Raw genomic sequence first — 21,829 nt, forward strand, 5'->3', positions numbered from 1 at the left:
CTATCAGCTTGAATCAGTCGGCCCATTCTCCTCTGACCTCTAGCATCAACAAGGCATTTTAGCCCACAGGACTGCCGCATACTGGATGTTTTTCCCTTTTCACACCATTCTTTGTAAACCCTAGAAATGGTTGTGCGTGAAAATCCCAGTAACTGAGCAGATTGTGAAATACTCAGACCGGCCCGTCTGGCACCAACAACCATGCCACGCTCAAAATTGCTTAAATCACCTTTCTTTCCCATTCTGACATTCAGTTTGGAGTTCAGGAGATTGTCTTGACCAGGACCACACCCCTAAATGCATTGAAGCAACTGCCATGTGATTGGTTGATTAGATAATTGCATTAATGAGAAATTGAACAGGTGTTCCTAATAATCCTTTAGGTGAGTGTATATATATAATGTATTGCAAAATTAATGTGATTAATTGCATGTCACAATCAGCCCATGTGCGTTTGACATCACTGACATGAAACGTGTCGTAACGCTTCTTGAGACGCCGTGATTTGACTGGAGACGAAGATCATTGAATAAAGGCTTCAATTTGGGTCTGTTCCCCACAGAGTGATCTGAAACCTTGGATTATAGCACACAAATAAAAGAAACTTTTATTAAAGCACGATTGCATTAATTATTATTATTTAACTTATTTTTTTATGGTACTTTTGTGATGTATTTTTATTTATTTTTTATTTTTTTTAATTCTGTAGCATATTCAGTAAACTCCTTTTTTGTCCCACTTCAATCATAATAAATCAATTCATTATTAGTTCATGATTACATCACTGTTTATTCATTTGAACACTTTTCAACAAGTGATATAATCCTTTGAAACGAGTTGAAAATGGCTCCAGAAATCACGTAAAACAGGATGAATCTGTTATAATGTTAAATTAGGGAACTGCGTCAACTGTGTTATTTTGTGTTGGTGGTGGTGTAGTGGGCTAAAGCACATAACTGGTAATCTGGTAATCAGAAGGTTGCTGGTTTGATCCCCACAGTCACCATCATTGTGTCCTTGAGCAAGTCATTTAACTCCAGGTTGCTCCGGGGGGATTGTCCCTGTAATAAGTGCACTGTATATTTATACGAATTATTTAAAGCCTTTAATAAGACGGTTAAGTTACGACATATGCACATAAAAAAAAAGAATGACAATTTCTCGGATTGTAACTTGCCACCACTTACGTCACATGCAACATTATAAGATCATGTGACAACAATGTATAATAAAACCATTTGCTGCGTAATAACGCGATCTGTTTTTAAACCTGAGCATGCATGCTGAGCACTATATAGCAGTGGGGATTTCTTTAAGACTGCAAGGGAAGCTCAGCTTCCCCTATAATGTCAAAAAAATAATGGTCAAATATGTACTATTGTGTAAACAATTTATTGACTAAAAATGCGTTAGAATACGTTCATCTCGAAGACGAGTTCGTTCAGAATCAGCTACATTACATATAGCAGGTCGGCTGACTCGATTTACTTCTCATACATTCCCGTAGCGTCAGTGCATTTCCCTGTTGAAGCCGAGCGTCCATTGACTTCAATGGGGCTGCTCTGAACAGTTTTTTCAGTGCTCCGAAAATAGACGGTCATTGGATAAATGCTGCGATTATGTCCCGCCCACGGACGCTCAGCGTCTCTGGGGGTGAATGAGGAGTGGGCTGGCCCGGACTCCGGGCTTCAGCGTGATGATTGGAGGATCTGTCGAAAGACTGCATCTCCTTTTGATTGACAGCGAATCTGTACTATAAGAAGTCACTGAAGCTATTTCGCGCTCAGTCCCATCGCGGATTTCTCAAGTGTAGTCGAAAGACGAACTGCTGCAACCTATTTCTTTATATTTGTTTGGCGAAATTGCTAGTCAATTTGCATAATACATTTCACACAATTATACACCACATTCCTTGTTTCAGTTTTACTAAGTTTAATATATTTTGTTTTAGAGCGTTCTTTCGTTCATTCATTCATTCATACAGTAGGCTAGGCTAGCGTCGTACGGGTGAAACTGCGCACGATGGCAGACGGTGCTAATATTGTCGACCTGATTTTGGCGAAGCCATTTGAAAGTCTTCCTTACGAGGAAAAAATTAGAATTAAACAGCAGGGCAGATCAACACCTAAGATTGATTTAGTGCAAAAAATAGGGAAAAATAACAGGTCTTGAAGTGCTGTGACAAATAAAATGTACTGCTGGCCATGCCTCTTGATGAAACCATCTCACGGATGTGTTGTTTGGTCAAAAGTGGGGTTTGGAGATCTGTCTAACTTTGACAGGGCATATAAAAGACATGAAAAGAGCAATGAACATGTGAGTGCATGTGCAAGATTAAGTTGCATGGGCAGGATCAGGGTTGAGCATGCAATCAATGAAGGTGCTCGCATTCAAGTGACTAAACATAATGAAACAGTCAAACAAAACAGGGCCTTCCTAAACCGCCTTATTGATGTAACATCCTTGCTTGGCCGACAGGAGCTGTCATTTAGGGGACATGATGAGAGTAGTGAATCATCCAACAAGGGCCAAGTAACACAATGGGCCAAGGTCGTTTAAGCAGCCTAGCTCTGCTGGCCATTGAGAAGACACTGGTCAAGTCACTGGAAAAGACGCCTAGTTGGTACGACAGAGTCACAGTGCATTTTCTCGAAAAGGAACGTAGGGCAGAATTTACTTTTAAATAAGTTTATAATGTAGGCCGAAAATGAGCCTCCCCTCTTTGAAAGACCAGCAGCCGCCACTGCTATATAGTATGTAGTAAGCTTCATACGATTCAGCCATTGTGGCACCCTGTGGATATCTCAACATAAGGTTTTATATCCCAGAGTTATAACACAAGAAACACATGTAATGTTACGTTGTGTTGCATTGACACAGATGGAAAAGCCGGGTGAGATATTCTGACTTCCAAATGAACTTGAAGTGAGTGCGAGTGTTTGCTTGTTTGCATGTTCCTTGGGTGTCCTAAAGCGCTTTTATTAACCGCAAGGCTCATGAACGTAATCAAAGACACATTGCATATCTTTCAGAGGAAACGCTTATTCAGACTTCTTGAAAGTGATCAAAGGCTGTCTCTGTTTAAATATCTCTCTCCATGTTCTTTATGCCAGTCAACTCCTCGTGGAATCATTTTTGGGTAGTCCAGTTTCTTCCCTTATATGTCTGTCTGCCTCCCTTATCTCCCTTCCATAAATACTCTTCTCCTCTTGAAGTGCCTCTTTTAATATTCCCCTCTCTGTCTGTCTTTCCATGTCTCATTGGACAGAATGTTTCCAATTTAATGCAACTATGTGTCCAGTGAACACGAGAAATCTCCAGCTCAGTAAGGCTCAACCTCCAGTATTATATGTGTTTGTGTGTATGCATTTATCGATGGATCTGCATCTGTGTGTGCTGGACAGCTGCCATTTCTCTAAAGCAACCAGAGAGGATCGCAAAATCGAAAACACATTTTGTCATTGGGTGTGTATGACTGGAGGGCTCATACACTCACACACAAGCTGAAAAAATCACAAGGTCAAGACTATCATGAGGGCAACTCCCCTTGGAGCGACCCAACACACAAACACACTGAGGAAATCGGCCATAAGTCATTGACGCACCATACTTTGATTAATCGTATAATCCAGATTCTCACACTGATTCGCTGCTGCAGCGTGATGCGTCTAATTTGGGGCGTAGGTCTGGTCTGTCTAATCCTATTCCAGTTCCCTGACTGCACTGGGTGGCGGAAAGAAACGCAAGAGATCAAAGAATTGTGCCGTGAACTTTATAATGAACTTGATAGTATAAAAACAGCCTCTCGGCCTTACTGAAAAGACCAGCATGGCTAAACAATTTGCACCATAGCAACCACACAGCAATATCCTGGCGACCATCCACAACATCAAAGCAAACACATAGCAACATGCAACCACCCAAACACCCTAGCAACCTCATCCCAATGTGATAAAAATCACTTAGAACACTTTAGCAACCGACTATCAACCTCCTTGCAACCTCCAACACACCCTGACAAACTCGGCAATGAGCTCAAAACAACTCTAAATACCTTAGCAACTAACTACCAACATCCTGGCAACCTCATAGCAACGTATTAAAACCCCTCAGAACACCGTGGCAACCACACAGCAATGATCTGGCGACCATCCACAACATCAAAGCAAACACATAGCAACATGCAACCACCCCAACACCCTAGCAACCTCATCCCAATGTGATAAAAATCACTTAGAACACTTTAGCAACCGACTATCAACCTCCTTGCAACCTCCAACACACCCTGACAAACTCGGCAATGAGCTCAAAACAACTCTAAATACCTTAGCAACTAACTACCAACATCCTGGCAACCTCATAGCAACGTATTAAAACCCCTCAGAACACCGTGGCAACCACACAGCAATGATCTGGCGACCATCCACAACATCAAAGCAAACACATAGCAACATGCAACCACCCCAACACCCTAGCAACCTCATCCCAATGTGATAAAAATCACTTAGAACACTTTAGCAACTGACTAGCAACCTCCTTGCAACCTCCAACACACCCTGACAAACTCGGCAATGAGCTCAAAACAACTCTAAATACCTTAGCAACTAACTATCAACATCCTAGCAACCACCCTTGCAAGCAACCTCATAGCAACGTATTAAAACCCCTCAGAACACCGTGGCAACCACACAGCAATGACCTGGCGACCATCCACAACATCCAAGCAAACACATAGCAACATGCAACCACCCCAACACCCTAGCAACCTCATCCCAATGTGATAAAAATCACTTAGAACACTTTAGCAACTGACTAGCAACCTCCTTGCAACCTCCAACACACCCTGACAAACTCGGCAATGAGCTCAAAACAACTCTAAATACCTTAGCAACTAACTAACAACATCCTAGCAACCACCCTTGCAAGCAACCTCATTGCAACGTATTAAAACCCCTCAGAACACCATAGCAACCACACAGCAATATCCTGGTGACCATCCACAACATCAAAGCAAAAACATAATAACATGCAACCACACAAACACCCTAGCAACCTCATCCCAATGTGATATAAAATCACTTAGAACTCTTTAGCAACCAACTATCAACCTCCTTGCAACCTTCCAACACACCCTGGCAAACTCAGCAATGAGCTCAAAACAACTCTAAATACCTTAGCAACTAACTATCAACATCCTGGCAACCACCCTAATAAGCAACTTCATTGCAATGTATTAAAACCCCTCAGAACACCGTAGCAACCACACAGCAATGACCTGACGACCATTCACACCATCCTAGCAATCTCATATCAACATGCTCAAAAACACTTAGAACCCTTGTTTTTCGGTGGCCTGTGAGGTGCAAAAAAAAACGGCACTGCTGCTCAGAACCCATTAGCAACTGACTCTCAACCTCCTTGCAACCACCCACCACACTCTATCAACCTCATAGCAACATGCCTAAAACCACTCAGAAAACCCTAGCAACCAACTATCAACATCCTGGAAAACACCCACAACACCCTGGAAACCTCAAAACAATGTGTCAAAACCCTTAGCAACCACATAGCAATGACAACCATTCACATCTCCCTAGCAATCTCATAGAATGTGCTAAAAACCACTCTGAACAGAATATCAATATCCTTACATATGTGCCTATCCTGATATGTGCCAAAAGCTCACAGAACACCTTAGCAACCACATAGCAACGTGCCAAAACCACCCACAACATCTTAGCATTGTGGCAGCGACTTTTGCATGGGCAAGCCCTACACCCATATGCTTCAGAAAATATAATGTCATTTCTGTTTGTCATTCGCAGAGTTATGGGAGCTGAACAGGACGTGGGTATTCCAGGGCAGATTGGGGCGACTACAACACTACAGCATGTTACTAGATGAGACTCGGGAAAGACTGTTCATCGGAGGAAAAGACATACTGTACTCCCTCAACCTGGAGCGCATCTCTGCACCTCACAAAGAGGTAAATGTGTTTGCAAGTTCATATGTGTCCAATAGGTCCAAATTTGTGTGTGCAACTTGATTGTCAAACATCAAGTCAGCGGGAGTTTTTATTATGTAAATTATGCTTGTTGCTAAATAAACCTCAGAAAAACACCACACACACTTTATTAATATTTAACAGCAGGCATTCGAATGAAACCCAGAAATGGATGCAACCATCTGTTCCCCTGAAATTCATGAATGTTCACAAACACACACTCCAATGTTGTCTCACTCAAACAATAAAGGTGCATGAATTACATACATCAGAAGAAGTTCATGGCGTTTGCTGCAGGACAATGACCCAAACCGAACCGTATTGCGGCAGTTCTGAGGTGAAATGTCCACTGTGTGGCGCTAAAAGTGAGTTTAACGTTCTCCAAAACTGATCTCCCTACCCTAACCCTTAAACCTAAACCCAACCGATAGTGTCCGAAAAAGCAAATGTGAGATGAAAAACACAACTGCGTCATTTTGTGTTGCTTCAATGACACTTTGGGTTCACATGTGGACTCGTGTGCTCCTCAGGACTCGTACCCGCTCCTTTACATCACAAGTGCAACACTTTATCAGTCGAGCACAATCTGATCTCACTCAAACAAGCTTGTGAATGTAGTTGATGATGTCATGCAAACATTATAATGAGTCATGTGCTTTAGTAAAAGTGTTACGATGGCAATAAAGCTGATTCTGATGTCATAAGATAGCATTGTGTGAGGAACGGTGAAAAGTAAGCATTTATGAACTGATAATCTGCCGTTTGGAGTGGCATAAAGTCACCCAACAACATGTGAAAGACTGGCAGAGAGCATGCCAACATGAAAGCTGTGATTGTAAATAAGGATTATTCCAGCAAATATTGATTTCTGAACTCTCAGTTAAAACATTAATATTGTTTTGATTATAAATGAATATGAACTTGTTTTCTTTGCATTATTCGAGGTCTGAAAACACGACATCTTTTGTGTTATTTTGACCAGTCGTCATTTTCTGCAAATAAATGCTCTAAATGACAATATTTATATTTGGAGTTTGGGAGAAATGTTGTCAGTACTTTATAGAATTAAACTAAAATGTTCTTTTTCTCAAACACACACTTATAAATGGGAAATCCAGAGAAACTGAACATTTGAAGTGGTCTCTTAATTATTTCCTGCTGTATATATATATGAGAGAGAGTGCACCTTTAAAGGAACAGCCTATTATAAAAATCCACCAAATCTCTTGTGGACATGCAATAAAGTATGAATCACTTTAACATGTGCCTTGTTCATGCACCCACAGATCAAAAATGAAAACAATGACAGAATTCATATTTATTCCAGAATGACATTAGCAGAACTCTGTCTGTTTTAGATTCACTGGGCCAGTTCTGAGGAGCAGGTGGGGGACTGTTTAATGCAAGGCAGAGAGAAGGTAAATCTGTTATACATACTGAAAATATGATGCAGTGATATCCGGTTACACATCTGCTGTGTTTACATTAAATTGCATGCACTAAAGATTTTTATCTTTCTTTCTTTCTCTCTCTCTCTCAGCCGGAGTGTGCTAACTACATTAAATTGGTGCAGCAGTATAACAGCACACACCTGTTAGCATGTGGGACTGGAGCCTTTCACCCTGTGTGTGCCTTTATCCAAGTTGGACATGCAACGGAGGTAAATCTGCTCAACACTTGCTTAATAGACAAAAACACTGGCACAATTGCCCCAAACCTTTTCCAACTTTAAAAAATGTATCCACTACAAATTACCAGTTACTCCTGTAAAAATGTAATCAGATTACTTCACCGAAAAAGTAATCACATTACTAATTTGTAAAGGGATCCATGGAAAGGAGGAGGCGAGAACCGGCTTTTCAATATAAATAATAGTTTAATGATAAACTCAGCAGTTCTCCTATACGCCACAGCTTGTTCCTCGGCCACTCCTCCACCCTCTATCGGACGACAGCCACGCCTCTCCGGGCGGATCAGAGGCAGTCCTCCTCGGGGAACAGAAGGGGTCTCCCCCGCCCCTGGCAGCGGTTCTCCCACTCCTGGCGGTCGGCAGTGAGCCCCTCTCCGCTCACGGCCGGCGGTCTTAAACCCCGCCGCGTTTCAGTGGCCGGTAGGCGACTCCTGTGCCCCTGGCAGCGGCCCTGACTGCTCCAGGCTGTTGGTAAGGACCCCCTTCTCCCCTCGCGGTCAGCGGCCATCATCCTCTTTCAGGCGGCTGGGCTCCTCGTCCCCCGGCAGATGGCCGCGGCTGCTCCGTTGGGGTGGACGGTAGTGGCGAGATCTCTACTACGGCGTATCCCTCATCCTTCCCGGGTTTCGGCACCAGTGTAACGGGATCCATGGAAAGGAGGAGGCGAGAACCGGCTTTTCAATATAAATAATATTTTAATGATAAACTTAAAAGACAACATAAACACACACATGACGGACATGTCCGTAAACGATCTCTCTCTCCCGCACGATCCTCTGCAGTCTACCTTTATCCCTCACAGAGGCTTAATTAGCCTAATACGGGAGCGGGTGTGTATGATCACGACCCCGCCCTCCACCCTGCCACATAATTATTTCCATTATATACGGCAAGCCGCGAGCACTGAGTGCAAGAAGTATCCAATATTCCACGCTCCGTTTTGACGGTTGAAAATGTGCATCATCCGGGCACGTGTAGTACACTTCTTTTTGTTGCATGTTTATTGTTAACTCGCACTACTAACACTATGAAGTGACATAGAATAGTGCAGAAGTGCGTGGTTTGGGATGCACCTCAGTCCTTTCTCCCTGACAAATGACTCGCTAGGGGGCTTGTTATATTTCTCATATCCTTGTTACATTTAGTTTTTTATTATTGTACTTTTAACACATTACAAGGTATTACAACTCATGACATACAACAATATAACAAGCACATACAGATACACATACACACACAATTAAATAATAAACAAATGCATGCATGAGAAAATATCAAGTGTGCCGCACAAGCCCTCAAAAGTGAAGCCAAAACGTCTCGATCGCCCCCCGGTGGCTGGTCCTAGTATAGGTCATAAACCCCGCCTCCCCATGTTATTCAACGGGACGTGAGACCAACTAAACAATTAAATTACACTTCACATATCTTTTTTCCAAAGATAGTTTCTGTCATTTACTGTCGTTTCTATCACGTTGATGTCATTTCAAGTGTTTGTTTTCAAAATAAGTTTGTTTTTAGTTATTTGATGATATAAAAACGGTGCTGTGACATCATGATTGACAGCTGTGATTGACAGGTTCTCTGAGTGAAGTAGTCACTGAAGCACCAACAGACTTTTTTTCGGGATCTTCGGAGGACTGAGGAGATTGGAGCTTTAAATGTAATATCTAAATTTCTATAATTAATTATTTCACACCGTCATAAGTCAAAAGTCAAAAGTGCAGGGGCGTGTGCTTGCGATTGATTCAGCGAGAGTGAGGGCGGGGCCTTGATTTTGCGGCTTTACTTCCTGCTCACTACTGCGCAGGTCTGGTCCCGAAATCGCAACTGCGCAGACTCAAGTCCCAAGATGTCAGCGCCATATCGGGACACTGGCGGCTTCAGTTCTCACCAATGGAAAAGAGCGAAGGGGCGTTGGCCATCTTTTTTTACAGTCTATGGAAAATAAAAGATACATTTTGTGTCCTGTGGAAGAAAGAGGAACATCATGATTTGGATCGAGACGAGGGACGTTTATTGCAGGTTATGATATTGTGTGATTTCGCCATCTTGTTGTAGTTGTCATGAGAATTTGTTGTCTCCTATAGCAGGCGTAAAACAGGGCTGGACTGGTAATCTGGCAACCGGGCATTTTCTCGGTGGGCCGACGCTCTTTGGAGCTGATCAGGGGTGAACTGGCCATTGGGAGAACCGAGCGGTCTGGTGGATTGGCTGAGAAATGTGCCAAATAGGCGCGATAAGCTCAAATGTGCCGCCACGTTATGCAGAATGGACCACAAAATGGCACTGCGTCATGCCGAAAATGACAGCGAACACCCCCCAGCCCCCACTCAACAACTTTTGCCAGTTGCCATGTAAAATCCTGGGCCGATTTCTCTTCCCAGTCCAGCCCTGGCATAAAGTGAATCAACATGATGGCTATGGTATTTTTAAACCAGAGTTTTAGAAATGCCTCATTGACCACAGCATCTCCGAAAGGTTTCATTGTATGGGAAGCAGACTGGGATTGTACGGAGAGAGAAGGTGGACATTTTACAGTGTCCTGCTGTCCTCTCTCTATGCCTCATTCCAGAAAACAAGTCATGGAGGGCTCTTGTGTCGTAGTGAGTCACAGATGAACCACATCCAGTAGTCGGTTACCGTTTGTCTTCAGAGTGACCGTGTCACTCGCTGCTCGACACAAGTGGTGAAGTTGTGCGGATGCGAGACGTTTGCAGTAACTAAAACCATTCAAAGTTGTGACAAGTTCAAGCGTTTAAACATCTCAGGACAATAAAACATTGGCTATGCTTTGAGTTCTGAAATCTTTGATGGTAAAAATGGTCCAGATGCTTTGCGTCACCGTGCGGTTCGTCAAGACCGTTTGCTAGCAGCAGATGACTGCAAAGTACCTCTGTGGAGGTTTCTTTCATTTTTCAAAGGAATTGCATTATCGTTTGAAGAATGTTAAATATGTAGGTCTAGGGCTAGGCAGACGGAGAATGAAGTATGTGACCTGTATTAGCTTCAGTGCTGTCTGGGAAAGTTGAACGTTTTGCATGCTTTGAATGAAGCTACCTGCTAAGATCAGTAGGCAAGTTTTTTGTGCTTAAAAGATGAAGATGATAAGTGTTATATTGAATTATAACACTAGTGAGCAGTCAGAGCTGTGCTGCAGTAGTTAGTACATGTGTGGAGCCATGGTGATGCAAGTGACAGGGTTCGAGTCCGGCCTGCAACATCTCCAGATCACATTCAGGTGTTTCTTCAGCTTTGGGAGGGTGGGGCCGGGTCGTGGCAATGCACGCCTGGCCCCCAATTGGGCTAATCAGCCGAGGAGAGGGATAAAGCAGCCGGATACGGCAGTTCGGGAGAGAGAGAGCCACACGCAGCTGCCATGTGTGTATTTGTGTTTTTTGGAGTAAATGAAATATTACTTTGATGCTTTGTCTGGTTCCCGCCTCCTCATTGCCCATCCTTTATACTGTTACATTGGTCCCGAAACCCAGGAAGGAAGAGAGATGTGCTCACTTGGAGTCCTCTCCACTGCCACCCATCCAAAGGAGAAGCTGCAGCCGTCCGCCTGGACGTGGAGGAACGGCCACCATCTGCCAGGGTTCAGAGGACTCGCTCCTGTATGCCCAGGGAGGAGCGGCTGTGGGTGGAGGAGTGGTCGAGGACCAGGTGACAGCATGTCTGGGAACCGGAGAGCAATTTTTTCTCTCTCTCTCACTGTCGCTCCACCTTGCCCTTTCCCTCTCCTATTTTTTTTCCCCCTCCCATTGTCCCCCTCCCCAGCTTTAGAGAGGTGGGGAAAAGCCAGAAGGGCAACATCCTTCCCTCCTCCCCCCCAGAATGAAGTGGGGGTGTACATCATGTCGAGGCTTTCCCAGCCTGAGGTTGTAACACCTGCTTTTAAAACGCTTTTAGATGCTACATAATGAATTAAGGGACCAGAGACTTTTGCGTTTCAATGAGCCATGTGTATTACACCACAAATCACCACACAGACAGTAAACATACAAAGTACATAGGCATCCAGTTGCAAGGCAAACATCAAAACAGTTCAGACTTTCATAGTAGAGTCTTTGGCTACCAAGAGCTCAGTCTTAAGAGTAATAGGAGCAAGGTGAAACAGTACTTAAGTGCAATATAGATGAGGCCACATCCGCCTGAATCCGAGCCTCCAAGTGGCTGTTGGTAATGTGAACAAACTGTAGCTGGTGGAACGCACAATAGATGACAAAAGTGTTGTTGGCAAATCAAAGACAATTAATCCCATTTTGGTCAAGGACCTAGCTATAATTGAGCTGCCTCCTCATGACTGCACGTTGAACCCTCTGCATCAAACAAACAAATAAACTTAGTGCCACCATTAACACATTTACATCTCATCTACAGAAACATTACCTAACATCACACATACAAACAAAGTACTAACAAGAGTACTTACATTTGAGCTTAGGAACCTCAGGTTCCTCAAATCAGGGAAAAAAAACACTAGACAGCATTGGTGAGAAAGCTTCTCCATGTGGTTAACACATCCTTCCTCCCTCATACTACTTCTTCTATCCTTTTTATGCTACCAGGAATCACACTGGCTAGAGCGCCCCTAGTGACAGGATTAAATATTGCATGTGCAGAAAGCTAATAGGACAAATGTAACTGTAAAACTGTTACAAGGTAAAGGTGGGAGGAGTGTGACGAGGAGGAGGGTGGGGCCGGGCCGTGACTAAGCATGCCTGGCCCCAATCGGGCTAATCAGCCAAGGAGAGGGATAAATGCAGCTGTATGAGGCAGTTCGGGAGAGAGAGAGCCACATGCAGCTGCCGTATGTGTATTTGTGTCATTTTGTGCCAATTCAATATTACTTTGACTGTTCAGCCGGTTCCTCCTTGCCCATTTTAAACCCTATTACAGGGCACTTTTAGCTTGGTGAATTTCTAGAAAGTAAAGTCTTGTTAAAAAATGTGTTCACACTCTCAGTCCAGTAGTGTGTGTTCATGCATTACAGGAGATTTATATCATTCAAGTCATGAAAATTCAGTTCCAGCATCTCATATTCTGTATGGAGTTTAATAGAACCCTGTGCTGGAAATTACATTTTTTATGGTTTTAAAATAAAATTGCAGATTCTTGTGCATTTCTAAGGCTTATTTCATAGCTTACGTGTTATGTGTCCTAAAAACACAAGTAAATAATATTTCCACACTTTTTGCATAATTTGGCAAAACTATAGATTGATTGCAAATGATGACCGAAAAAAATATTCTGCTCACAAGAGATGTTTCCCTTATATATGTATATATATATATATATATATAATAAACCACTGGGACATGAAATTGCCCGAAGTTGAAGAAACACCCAATCCCCTGCACTATCTCCCTAATATTTTCCTGTTATTATCCACTCTCTCTGTCTTTAAAAGCAAAACCTCAGCTATAAATTATGTGTTCGCTTTAAATGAAAATTTAGGGGACACAATGATCCCAAAGCATTTACACTCCAAGTCATAATGTAAAACTGACAGCAATGGCTTCCTGAGGTGATTCGTGCTAAAAGCCTGATCTCCAGAGATACACAGAGAGTTTGTTTTACTCTGTGTGACAGGAAGTTTTATCATTCTCACTCTGTAAAAATCTCCAAGCAAACATCCAGACAGCCTAAAACAAACATCTCCATCTTCCCAAGAGAGCCCAAGTCAAGTTAAAGAGTAGCTGATCACTGTGTAGAAAGCTTTATTTGAATGAACATGCAAGAAGTAAAGAGCAAAAACGAGAAGTTTATTTGAGGGCAACGAAGGATCTGGCTTTTCTCAAAACTTTAAAAAATTAATCTGTCACACACAGGGCTGGATTTGGAAGAGAAATCGGCCTGGGATTTTACATAGCAACTGGCCCAGAAGAAGTCACTGGCCTTTTCTGCATATCACATATACACTCACCTAAAGGATTATTAGGAACACCTGTTCAATTTCTCATTAATGCAATTATCTAATCAACCAATCACATGGCAGTTGCTTCAATGCATTTAGGGGTGTGGTCCTGGTCAAGACAATCTCCTGAACTCCAAACTGAATGTCAGAATGGGAAAGAAAGGTGATTTAAGCAATTTTGAGCGTGGCATGGTTGTTGGTGCCAGACGGGCCGGTCTGAGTATTTCACAATCTGCTCAGTTACTGGGATTTTCACGCACAACCATTTCTAGGGTTTACAAAGAATGGTGTGAAAAGGAAAAACATCCAGTATGCGGCAGTCCTGTGGGCTGAAAATGCCTTGTTGATGCTAGAGGTCAGAGGAGAATGGGCAGACTGATTCAAGCTGATAGAAGAGCAACTTTGCCTGAAATAACCACTCGCTACAACCGAGGTATGCAGCAAAGCATTTGTGAAGCCACAACACGCACAACCTTGAGGCGGATGGGCTACAACAGCAGAAGACCCCACCGGTACCACTCATCTCCACTACAAATAGGAAAAAGAGGCTACAATTTGCAAGAGCTCACCAAAATTGGACAGTTGAAGACTGGAAAAATGTTGCCTGGTCTGATGAGTCTCGATTTCTGTTGAGACATTCAGATGGTCGAGTCAGAATTTGGCGTAAACAGAATGAGAACATGGATCCATCATGCCTTGTTACCACTGTGCAGGCTGGTGGTGGTGGTGTAATGGTGTGGGGGATGTTTTCTTGGCACACTTTAGGACCCTTAGTGCCAATTGGGCATCGCTTAAATGCCACGGCCTACCTGAGCATTGTTTCTGACCATGTCCATCCCTTTATGGCCACCATGTACCCATCCTCTGATGGCTACTTCCAGCAGGATAATGCACCATGTCACAAAGCTCGAATCATTTCAAATTGGTTTCTTGAACATGACAATGAGTTCACTGTACTAAAATGGCCCCCACAGTCACCAGATCTCAACCCAATAGAGCATCTTTGGGATGTGGTGGAACGGGAGCTTCGTGCCCTGGATGTGCATCCCACAAATCTCCATCAACTGCAAGATGCTATCCTATCAATATGGGCCAACATTTCTAAAGAATGCTTTCAGCACCTTGTTGAATCAATGCCACGTAGAATTAAGGCAGTTCTGAAGGCGAAAGGGGGTCAAACACAGTATTAGTATGTGTTCCTAATAATCCTTTAGGTGAGTGTATATATGTTCGTTATAGGTACAGTATATTTTAAAATGTGAAACCTTTATGACCTGATAGTAATAAAAATAATAATAATAATAAATATAGCTGCAAGCAGCGATACCGGGGTCAAGCCTATTATCGGCACCATGAGCAGCAAAAGAAGCTTTGTGACATGTTTTTTGTTAGAGTCTGATGAACAGTGTATGAGGAGTTCGAAAAAGTAAACTTTCAATCATAAACAAACCAGATTTATTAAGTTAACTAAAAATCGCTAGTTCTTAGATTTTTTGTCCAGTATGTGGCACTGTTCTGACGCTGCTCAGGTAGTATCTGGGCATGATGGTTATCATGTAGGAAAGTGTTTAAGAGTTATAATATAAATATAGAGTACCTCTAGATGATGCAGGCCAATTTTTGTGAAAATCGGACAAACGGCCTAGGATGAGTTCCAAAAAAGTAGGATTTTCAGAAAATTGAAAATGTCAGAAAAAATGTCATGATGGAAAATGACTTCATACTATGCATAGAATTGCCTTGAGTCATGAAATCAGATGAAAAAATAATCTAGTTTCTAGGACTCACTGTTCAAAAGTTATCAACAACAGTGGTGGTGGTGTAGTGGTCTAAGCACATAACTGGTAATCTGGTGATCAGAAGGACGCTGGTTCGAGCCCCACAGCCACCATTGTGTCCTTGAGCAAGGCACTTAACTCCAATGTGCTCCAGGGGGATTGTCCCTGTAATAAGTGCACTGTAAGTCGCTTTGTATAAAAGCGTCTGCCAAATGCATAAATGTAAATGTAAATCAACAAAAACGTGAATGCAAATTTGGGCAGTTGGTGGCGCTAGAGGGTTTGAAGTAGAGATGCGAAATTTGCTGTATTAAAACATCAGACTGTCCTCTACCTGAGTGCCAAATTTCATACCTTTCCCGCAAGTGCTTCTATGGGCTGTCATAGACTCAAGTGCAGAAGCAGAATAATAATTATAATAATAATAATAATAATAATAGGAAAACTAACGAAAACAATAGGGGTCTTTCGACCCTTCGGGGCTTGACCCCTAATAATAATAATAATAAATACAATTTAAAAAAAATGTCACTAGACAGCACTAACACTAGATGGTCCTTTAATCATGTAACAGCATTAAACATATTTACATTTATGTAAAAATGTTAAAACTAAAGCTGAAATATAAACTAAACATACTGGAAACACTAAAGTGAAACCAATCACAGATTGAATAAATATAAAGTAAAAATTTTTAATAAATAATAAGCTAGTTGACATGCAATACTTTCAGGAAGTTGACATAGCCTGCAGTGCGACTTACTATATATAACTATTTAAAAAAAAGCATTTAGCTAATTCTTTTAAAATCGTTATGCAATGTGCAGATTTTAATGACCTTATATTAAAAAGAAAATATTTGTGATGGAATATTTGTGCGTAAATTATTATTTTATTAAATCTGTCAAACCGCAGGACCATTTAAAATGAACTACTGGAAGAAGAACTACCCTAAAAATACATTACAAATTCAAAACTATCCTAATCCTGGTTTGAGGGTTCAGAGCAGAGAATTGCATTCACATCTCATTCAATGTTTTTATCCTATCCGAAGTCTCGTAACTCAATGTTGGGAATAGGAAACACTTCGAGCTCCCTGACCCTCATGCAGAGGTGAAGGGGTGAGCCACAGGCGTTGTGGGAGCTCGAGGCAGGAGATCAGAGAGGCCGTAATTATAGGAGACAGGCTTCAGCGGGGTGCTTGATAACTCCAGCACACGTCTCAGTCTGGAACACAACAGCTACACCCTAAACTAACCCTGAGACGTTATGTGTGCCTGTACATAAGAAATGGGCTCCGTATTCAAATATACACACAAAGACGGAGATGGATACACATACCTGCACATATCTATCCACATTTGACCCTGGAGTGCTGGGATGACATGCTGCAGATGTAGCGATGATGACAGGAAAGACTGATAAAGCTACAGAGAGACAAACCAGAACCAGAGAGAGAAAGCGTGAGAGACTCAAACATGTACACACACGAACGCCCCCTGAACGCATTCTTCCCTTAGCATCAGAAATCCGAGCACTTTTGCATCTATACACACATGTCTTGACACATCACAGCACACATCTGTCCTTCACGGTTTTACACATACGTGCACACAAATACACTCACTGTATCTCCTTACACTCGAAAGCAGCGGCTCTCAACTGGCGGCTCACAACCCAAAAAAAGGTCACAGGTCTGTTCTGATAAATACAATGATAAATGGGCTATTACATGTCAAATCAAAGCGTTGGTTAATACTTTTTTTCTGAAGAAAGTTAAATATATATGATGATAAAAGCCAAAATATTATTAATTTTTAAGGCCCTAAGTGGTGAAATCCCAGAGATGTGGGCTCTCAATGTGGCTCCCGGCGCACATTGACATTGTCGCTAATAACACTGTAACCAAGATTTTGACATTATTGTTTTATGTGAATTAATAAAGGCACATTTCTAGTTTCAACATTATTTGTACATCAGATCTTTGTATTGTTGGACAAGAAAAACTGGCTTCATAGTATGTGACCCACAATTGGTTTTCGACCATTGAAAATGAGTAAAATTAAACAATTTGCCCACGGAGCAACATTTAGAGCCCCATAACTCTGGGGTTTAACCATATAGGGCTTTAAAATTTAAGATATAACAAGTGTCGTTTGTTCTGAACCAGAATCTAAAAGGATTTTAAGATATCTTTAATAGTTCTGCAGTTATAGCCACTCCAACTTTGGAAAAACAGCATAAAAAATTAGCTTTTTCCCATATTTGGACTCACGCCATTGCCATATAATGCAACAAGAGGTGATGAAGTCAACTGAGTTCAGTAATAGATCTACTTATCTCTGTGTAAAATGAAATTATGATGCTATCACCTTTCTAAAGTTATTTTTTTTACCTGCAGTTTCGCACAAATAACATTAAAATTCTCATTTTGCTGCTATCTACAAAATAATGGATTACTCTGTAAATATTGATCCATGACATTAAATATTTACTCTATCAGAAGAAGAAGAAAGCCTTTGTTATTGTCACACATTATACATTTTTCATATATATATATATATATATATATATATATATATATATATATATATATACAGTGAAATTTATTTGTTTTCACATATCAGAGTGTGAGTGGGGTCAGAGTGCAGGGTCAGCCTCATGGCGCCCCTGGAGCAGGTAGGGTCAAGGGCCTTGCTCAATGGCCCTAAAGTGGCATCTTGGTGGTGTTGGGGCTTGAACCCCTGACCTTCTGGTCAGTAACCCAGAGCCTCAACCGCTGAGCCTGGACTGCCACATTATTTATATATTTTTTACACCAGCACAAAACCCCCAAAACTACATTTTGAATCAGTGGCCTCTGGTTGAGTTGACATGGAATGATCGAAATGCAGCTAACCATATAATTGGGCAACGTTTCAAACTGGGAGTTGAAAATGATTCCCATATATTTAGTTGTTGATGACAAGGGCAGTGTCCAATCAAACTCTAGGGTAGTTTGATACAAGATCTGTTACTTGGTCTGTTACTATTAATCTAGCCAACTTGGACAGATGCAACACGGACAGGTTGTGTGACATGCCCTCATCTGAGAAAACCAAAAGCAAAATTAGTCAAGACATAAATAAGTTGAGCTTCACATGAGGAGTGTTGTTTGTGTGGTGCATCTACAGTCGTTCATTCCTATGTAGAGAATCGTTCAAATCACTTATGAGGATCCATTTGAGACATTGCCACTGCACTGAAAGAACGCATCCTTTGTGAACGGCCCCTCATCAGGCAGCTCACACGGTTTTGTAACAGAGCCCCACACACACACACACACACACACACACACACATAAGTTTAACAAAACCTCAGCCTGTTAATTCTGTGTCTGTCAGTTTAAGGTGCTTTCTCACCTAACATTTCATCCTTCTCGAATATACGTAATCCGATCACGCCACGTCTGAAACCTCATGCAAATGTGAACCATGTGTCTACCCAAAGGTGTGCATGTGATTTTGTGTGTGTGTGCATGTGAGAAGTACAGCTAAATGCATCGCCCTCAAGCAATCGCTGCACTTGATTGAGCTGATTATCATGTGAATCCCACGCGGTTTCATCCTGTCTACAACATGGGCATTACTTCAGGCATATCATCCGTTTAAACACGCACTTGCACAACTGTGTGTTGCCACGAGGGCTGATACGTTTGACGTTACTGAGATCGTTCCCAGTTTAGCAATCACAAGACTGTGCAGTGTTACATTTGTAGTCATTGTGCTTCAATGCAAGCAAAGAAATCTGACGGTATGTTCTAGTGAGTTAGCATGGCAATGTCACACAATCTGCTGTTTATTTATTATTGATTTATTTGTTTGCTTTGTTAAATGTCACGTCTAGTATTCAAATTAACACATATTCTGATTCAGATGCTGAGGTCATTGTTCCAGCTCCAGACAAATGATGTAGTTGGTCTGATGACACACAGTAAACGATTTTAGCCATTAGAAGTAAAAGCAAACATGAGAAAAGTATGTTCACATGAGTACTGGGCAGGGGGGAGATCACAAAGTTTAGTGCATAGATATACGTAAGATATATATATATATTTAAAGGGCACCTGTTATGGCATTTAAAATGTTCCTAATATTGTTTTGGGAGTCCCCAACAACAGTTTCACATGCATGCAATGACAAAAAACACTTTTGTTGTCTTATAATATGCATTTATGTTTACCTGATTTGCTCACCGACTCCCAAATGATTCGTTCAACGACTCATTTTTCCAAACCCCTCCTTTGCGTGACGCTAATCTGCGGTGATTGGTCAGATGACCCAGTCAGTTGTGATTGGTATACTCTGTGCAGAGATTGTCGGAAACAGAACGCCCATCACCACTTTGTAGTAAAAAAATCTAAATCAGAGAAGGAATTTGAGTTGATTTATGTTAGCGATCATAGCCCAAAGTTCGGTGGTAAACACCCAATCAGTTATTATTTGCGTTAGCCCAACGCATAAACATATTAATAAAGCACTGCATTACTACAAGTTATTGCTCTATTCTTTATGACAACTCCAATAACATCCACAAACATTTCACATATTTCAAAAACATTGACATTGGAGACCTAGAAGCTGCGCTGAGCGTAACGTACACAACACACACACATACTTATTAAGCATGCTAAAAAACACATAAAAGCAACAATTATTAATAATACTTACAGATTGTGATTCGGAGGAGGAAGCTGATCCAAATAAACTTGGTACTGAACCTTCCTTCAGTATCAACCGGCTCATGAATCCACACTTGAAAGCGTTCATGTTCGTAAAGCAGTCGTCATTAAAATGAGGCGAACACAGCACAAGGTTCGGGCGATACTTGTGTGGTATAGTTGTAAATATAAACTCTAGCCACTGATTCTTCACATGCTCGTCCCTGGGCAGTGATTAAAGGTCGCTTTTGATACGCACTTCAGAACACAGCGTCTTGTTGTCGACATGATGTTTTCAGGTGGGCGTGGCCAATTTGATAATTTTTCATCTTGACGTCACAAGGAAAAGGAAAATGACTCGTTGGAAAAACGATTCATTACATTGACTCAGAGTCGACTCCTACTTTTGAGAGACGATAACTTTTTTTACGGTGAACTTTCATATATAAAACTTTGCAGGATGTTTTTGTTCACTTAAATCTATGTTACACACATACATTTTCAAAATTCCATAATAGGTGCCCTTTAAGGAAAGTAGTCTAAGAAAAATAACTGGAAATCTCACTCCCGTTGAATAGGCCTGCCCTAACATTTACACTTGTTTAGTGACCTACAAATAGTGCAGAATTGTAAATATTTCATACTTATTTTATTTCCAGAGTTGCGTTACATTTCCAATCCCAGGTGGTTTTAGACTTTCGGAGCCCGCTGTGCCACCTCACATACTGCAGTCTACCGTTTTTGATTTATTCCCATAATTCTCCCGTGTAACATCACGCTTCATAAAATGAAAGTGAAGTTATGTATTTGGCTGAGGATTTATTTCCATTCATGCTTTGTATGAAGTGAGAGGGACAAACGATCGACCTGCTGAAAGAGTGGAGGACTGATTCAGAGAGAGGAAGTGATGGATGTTGTTGCATGTCTGGTGTTTGGTTCTCCATGATCACACTGTTTCAGAAGACATAAATCAAGCGGGTGAACCCCCATTCTGTGTTGGAGCTGCTACCGTCATCTTCTGGTTAAACTGAGATTTGCAATAGGAGAAAAGCGATTCTTCAAAGAGTTTATTCATGTGGCGAAGTAACTCAACGTGTCTTGAACAGCCTCTCTGACATGACTCTCATTTTACCCTCCATTGGTTCACCTGGACGTTATAGTTCCCCAGAGATAACTGGAAATGCACTCCAGGCCTATAGGTGTGAAAAGCCATTTGGGTTTTCCTATGAAAAGCCACTATTGATGTGTGAATGCATTACACGCAATAGAAATTTGAGTGTAAGAAAGGGGTCGTTCACACAGGACACAAACATGTGCCAGACAGACGTTTTTTGGCGTTTGCTGCGTCAAATAAAAAAAACGGTCAGATTGAGGGAATGTGATCTGTTCCATTCTTCTCTGCTGCTTCTGTTTTTGAACGCAACAACATTCCTGATTGAACGGCCCCTAACAGGACCAACACTACATGCACAACAGCAGCAGACTTGACAACAGACATCATTTTGAGATTTTGTCTACATGGCTGAAAATACAGTATCAGCTTAGACCATGAATGTCAGTGCTGGTCCAGGTTGGTTTATGTTGCTTAGAGCTGGTCCAGTGTTGGTTTATGTTGCTTAGTGCTGGTCCAGTGTTGGTTTATGTTGCTTAGAGCTGGTCCAGTGTTGGTTTATGTTGCTTAGAGCTGGTCCAGTGTTGGTTTATGTTGCTTAGAGCTGGTCCAGTGTTGGTTTATGTTGCT

The 21,829-nt window shown here is 41.7% G+C and overlaps 1 protein-coding gene across 1 annotated transcript in view; it reads left to right on the plus strand.

Annotated features, from left to right (window-relative positions):
* The first annotated feature begins 5,874 nt into the window (after nt 1–5,874).
* Nucleotides 5,875–21,829, plus strand: part of LOC127622743 (semaphorin-3E-like) — a 41,031-nt gene continuing 25,076 nt past the window's right edge. The window contains 3 exon segments of the mRNA XM_052096811.1: nt 5,875–5,986; nt 7,363–7,422; nt 7,545–7,664. Coding sequence (XP_051952771.1) covers nt 5,891–5,986; nt 7,363–7,422; nt 7,545–7,664 — 276 coding nt within the window. The 5' untranslated portion in view covers nt 5,875–5,890.

This window comes from Xyrauchen texanus, chromosome 29, assembly GCF_025860055.1.
Source record: "Xyrauchen texanus isolate HMW12.3.18 chromosome 29, RBS_HiC_50CHRs, whole genome shotgun sequence".
Lineage (NCBI taxonomy): Eukaryota > Metazoa > Chordata > Actinopteri > Cypriniformes > Catostomidae > Xyrauchen > Xyrauchen texanus.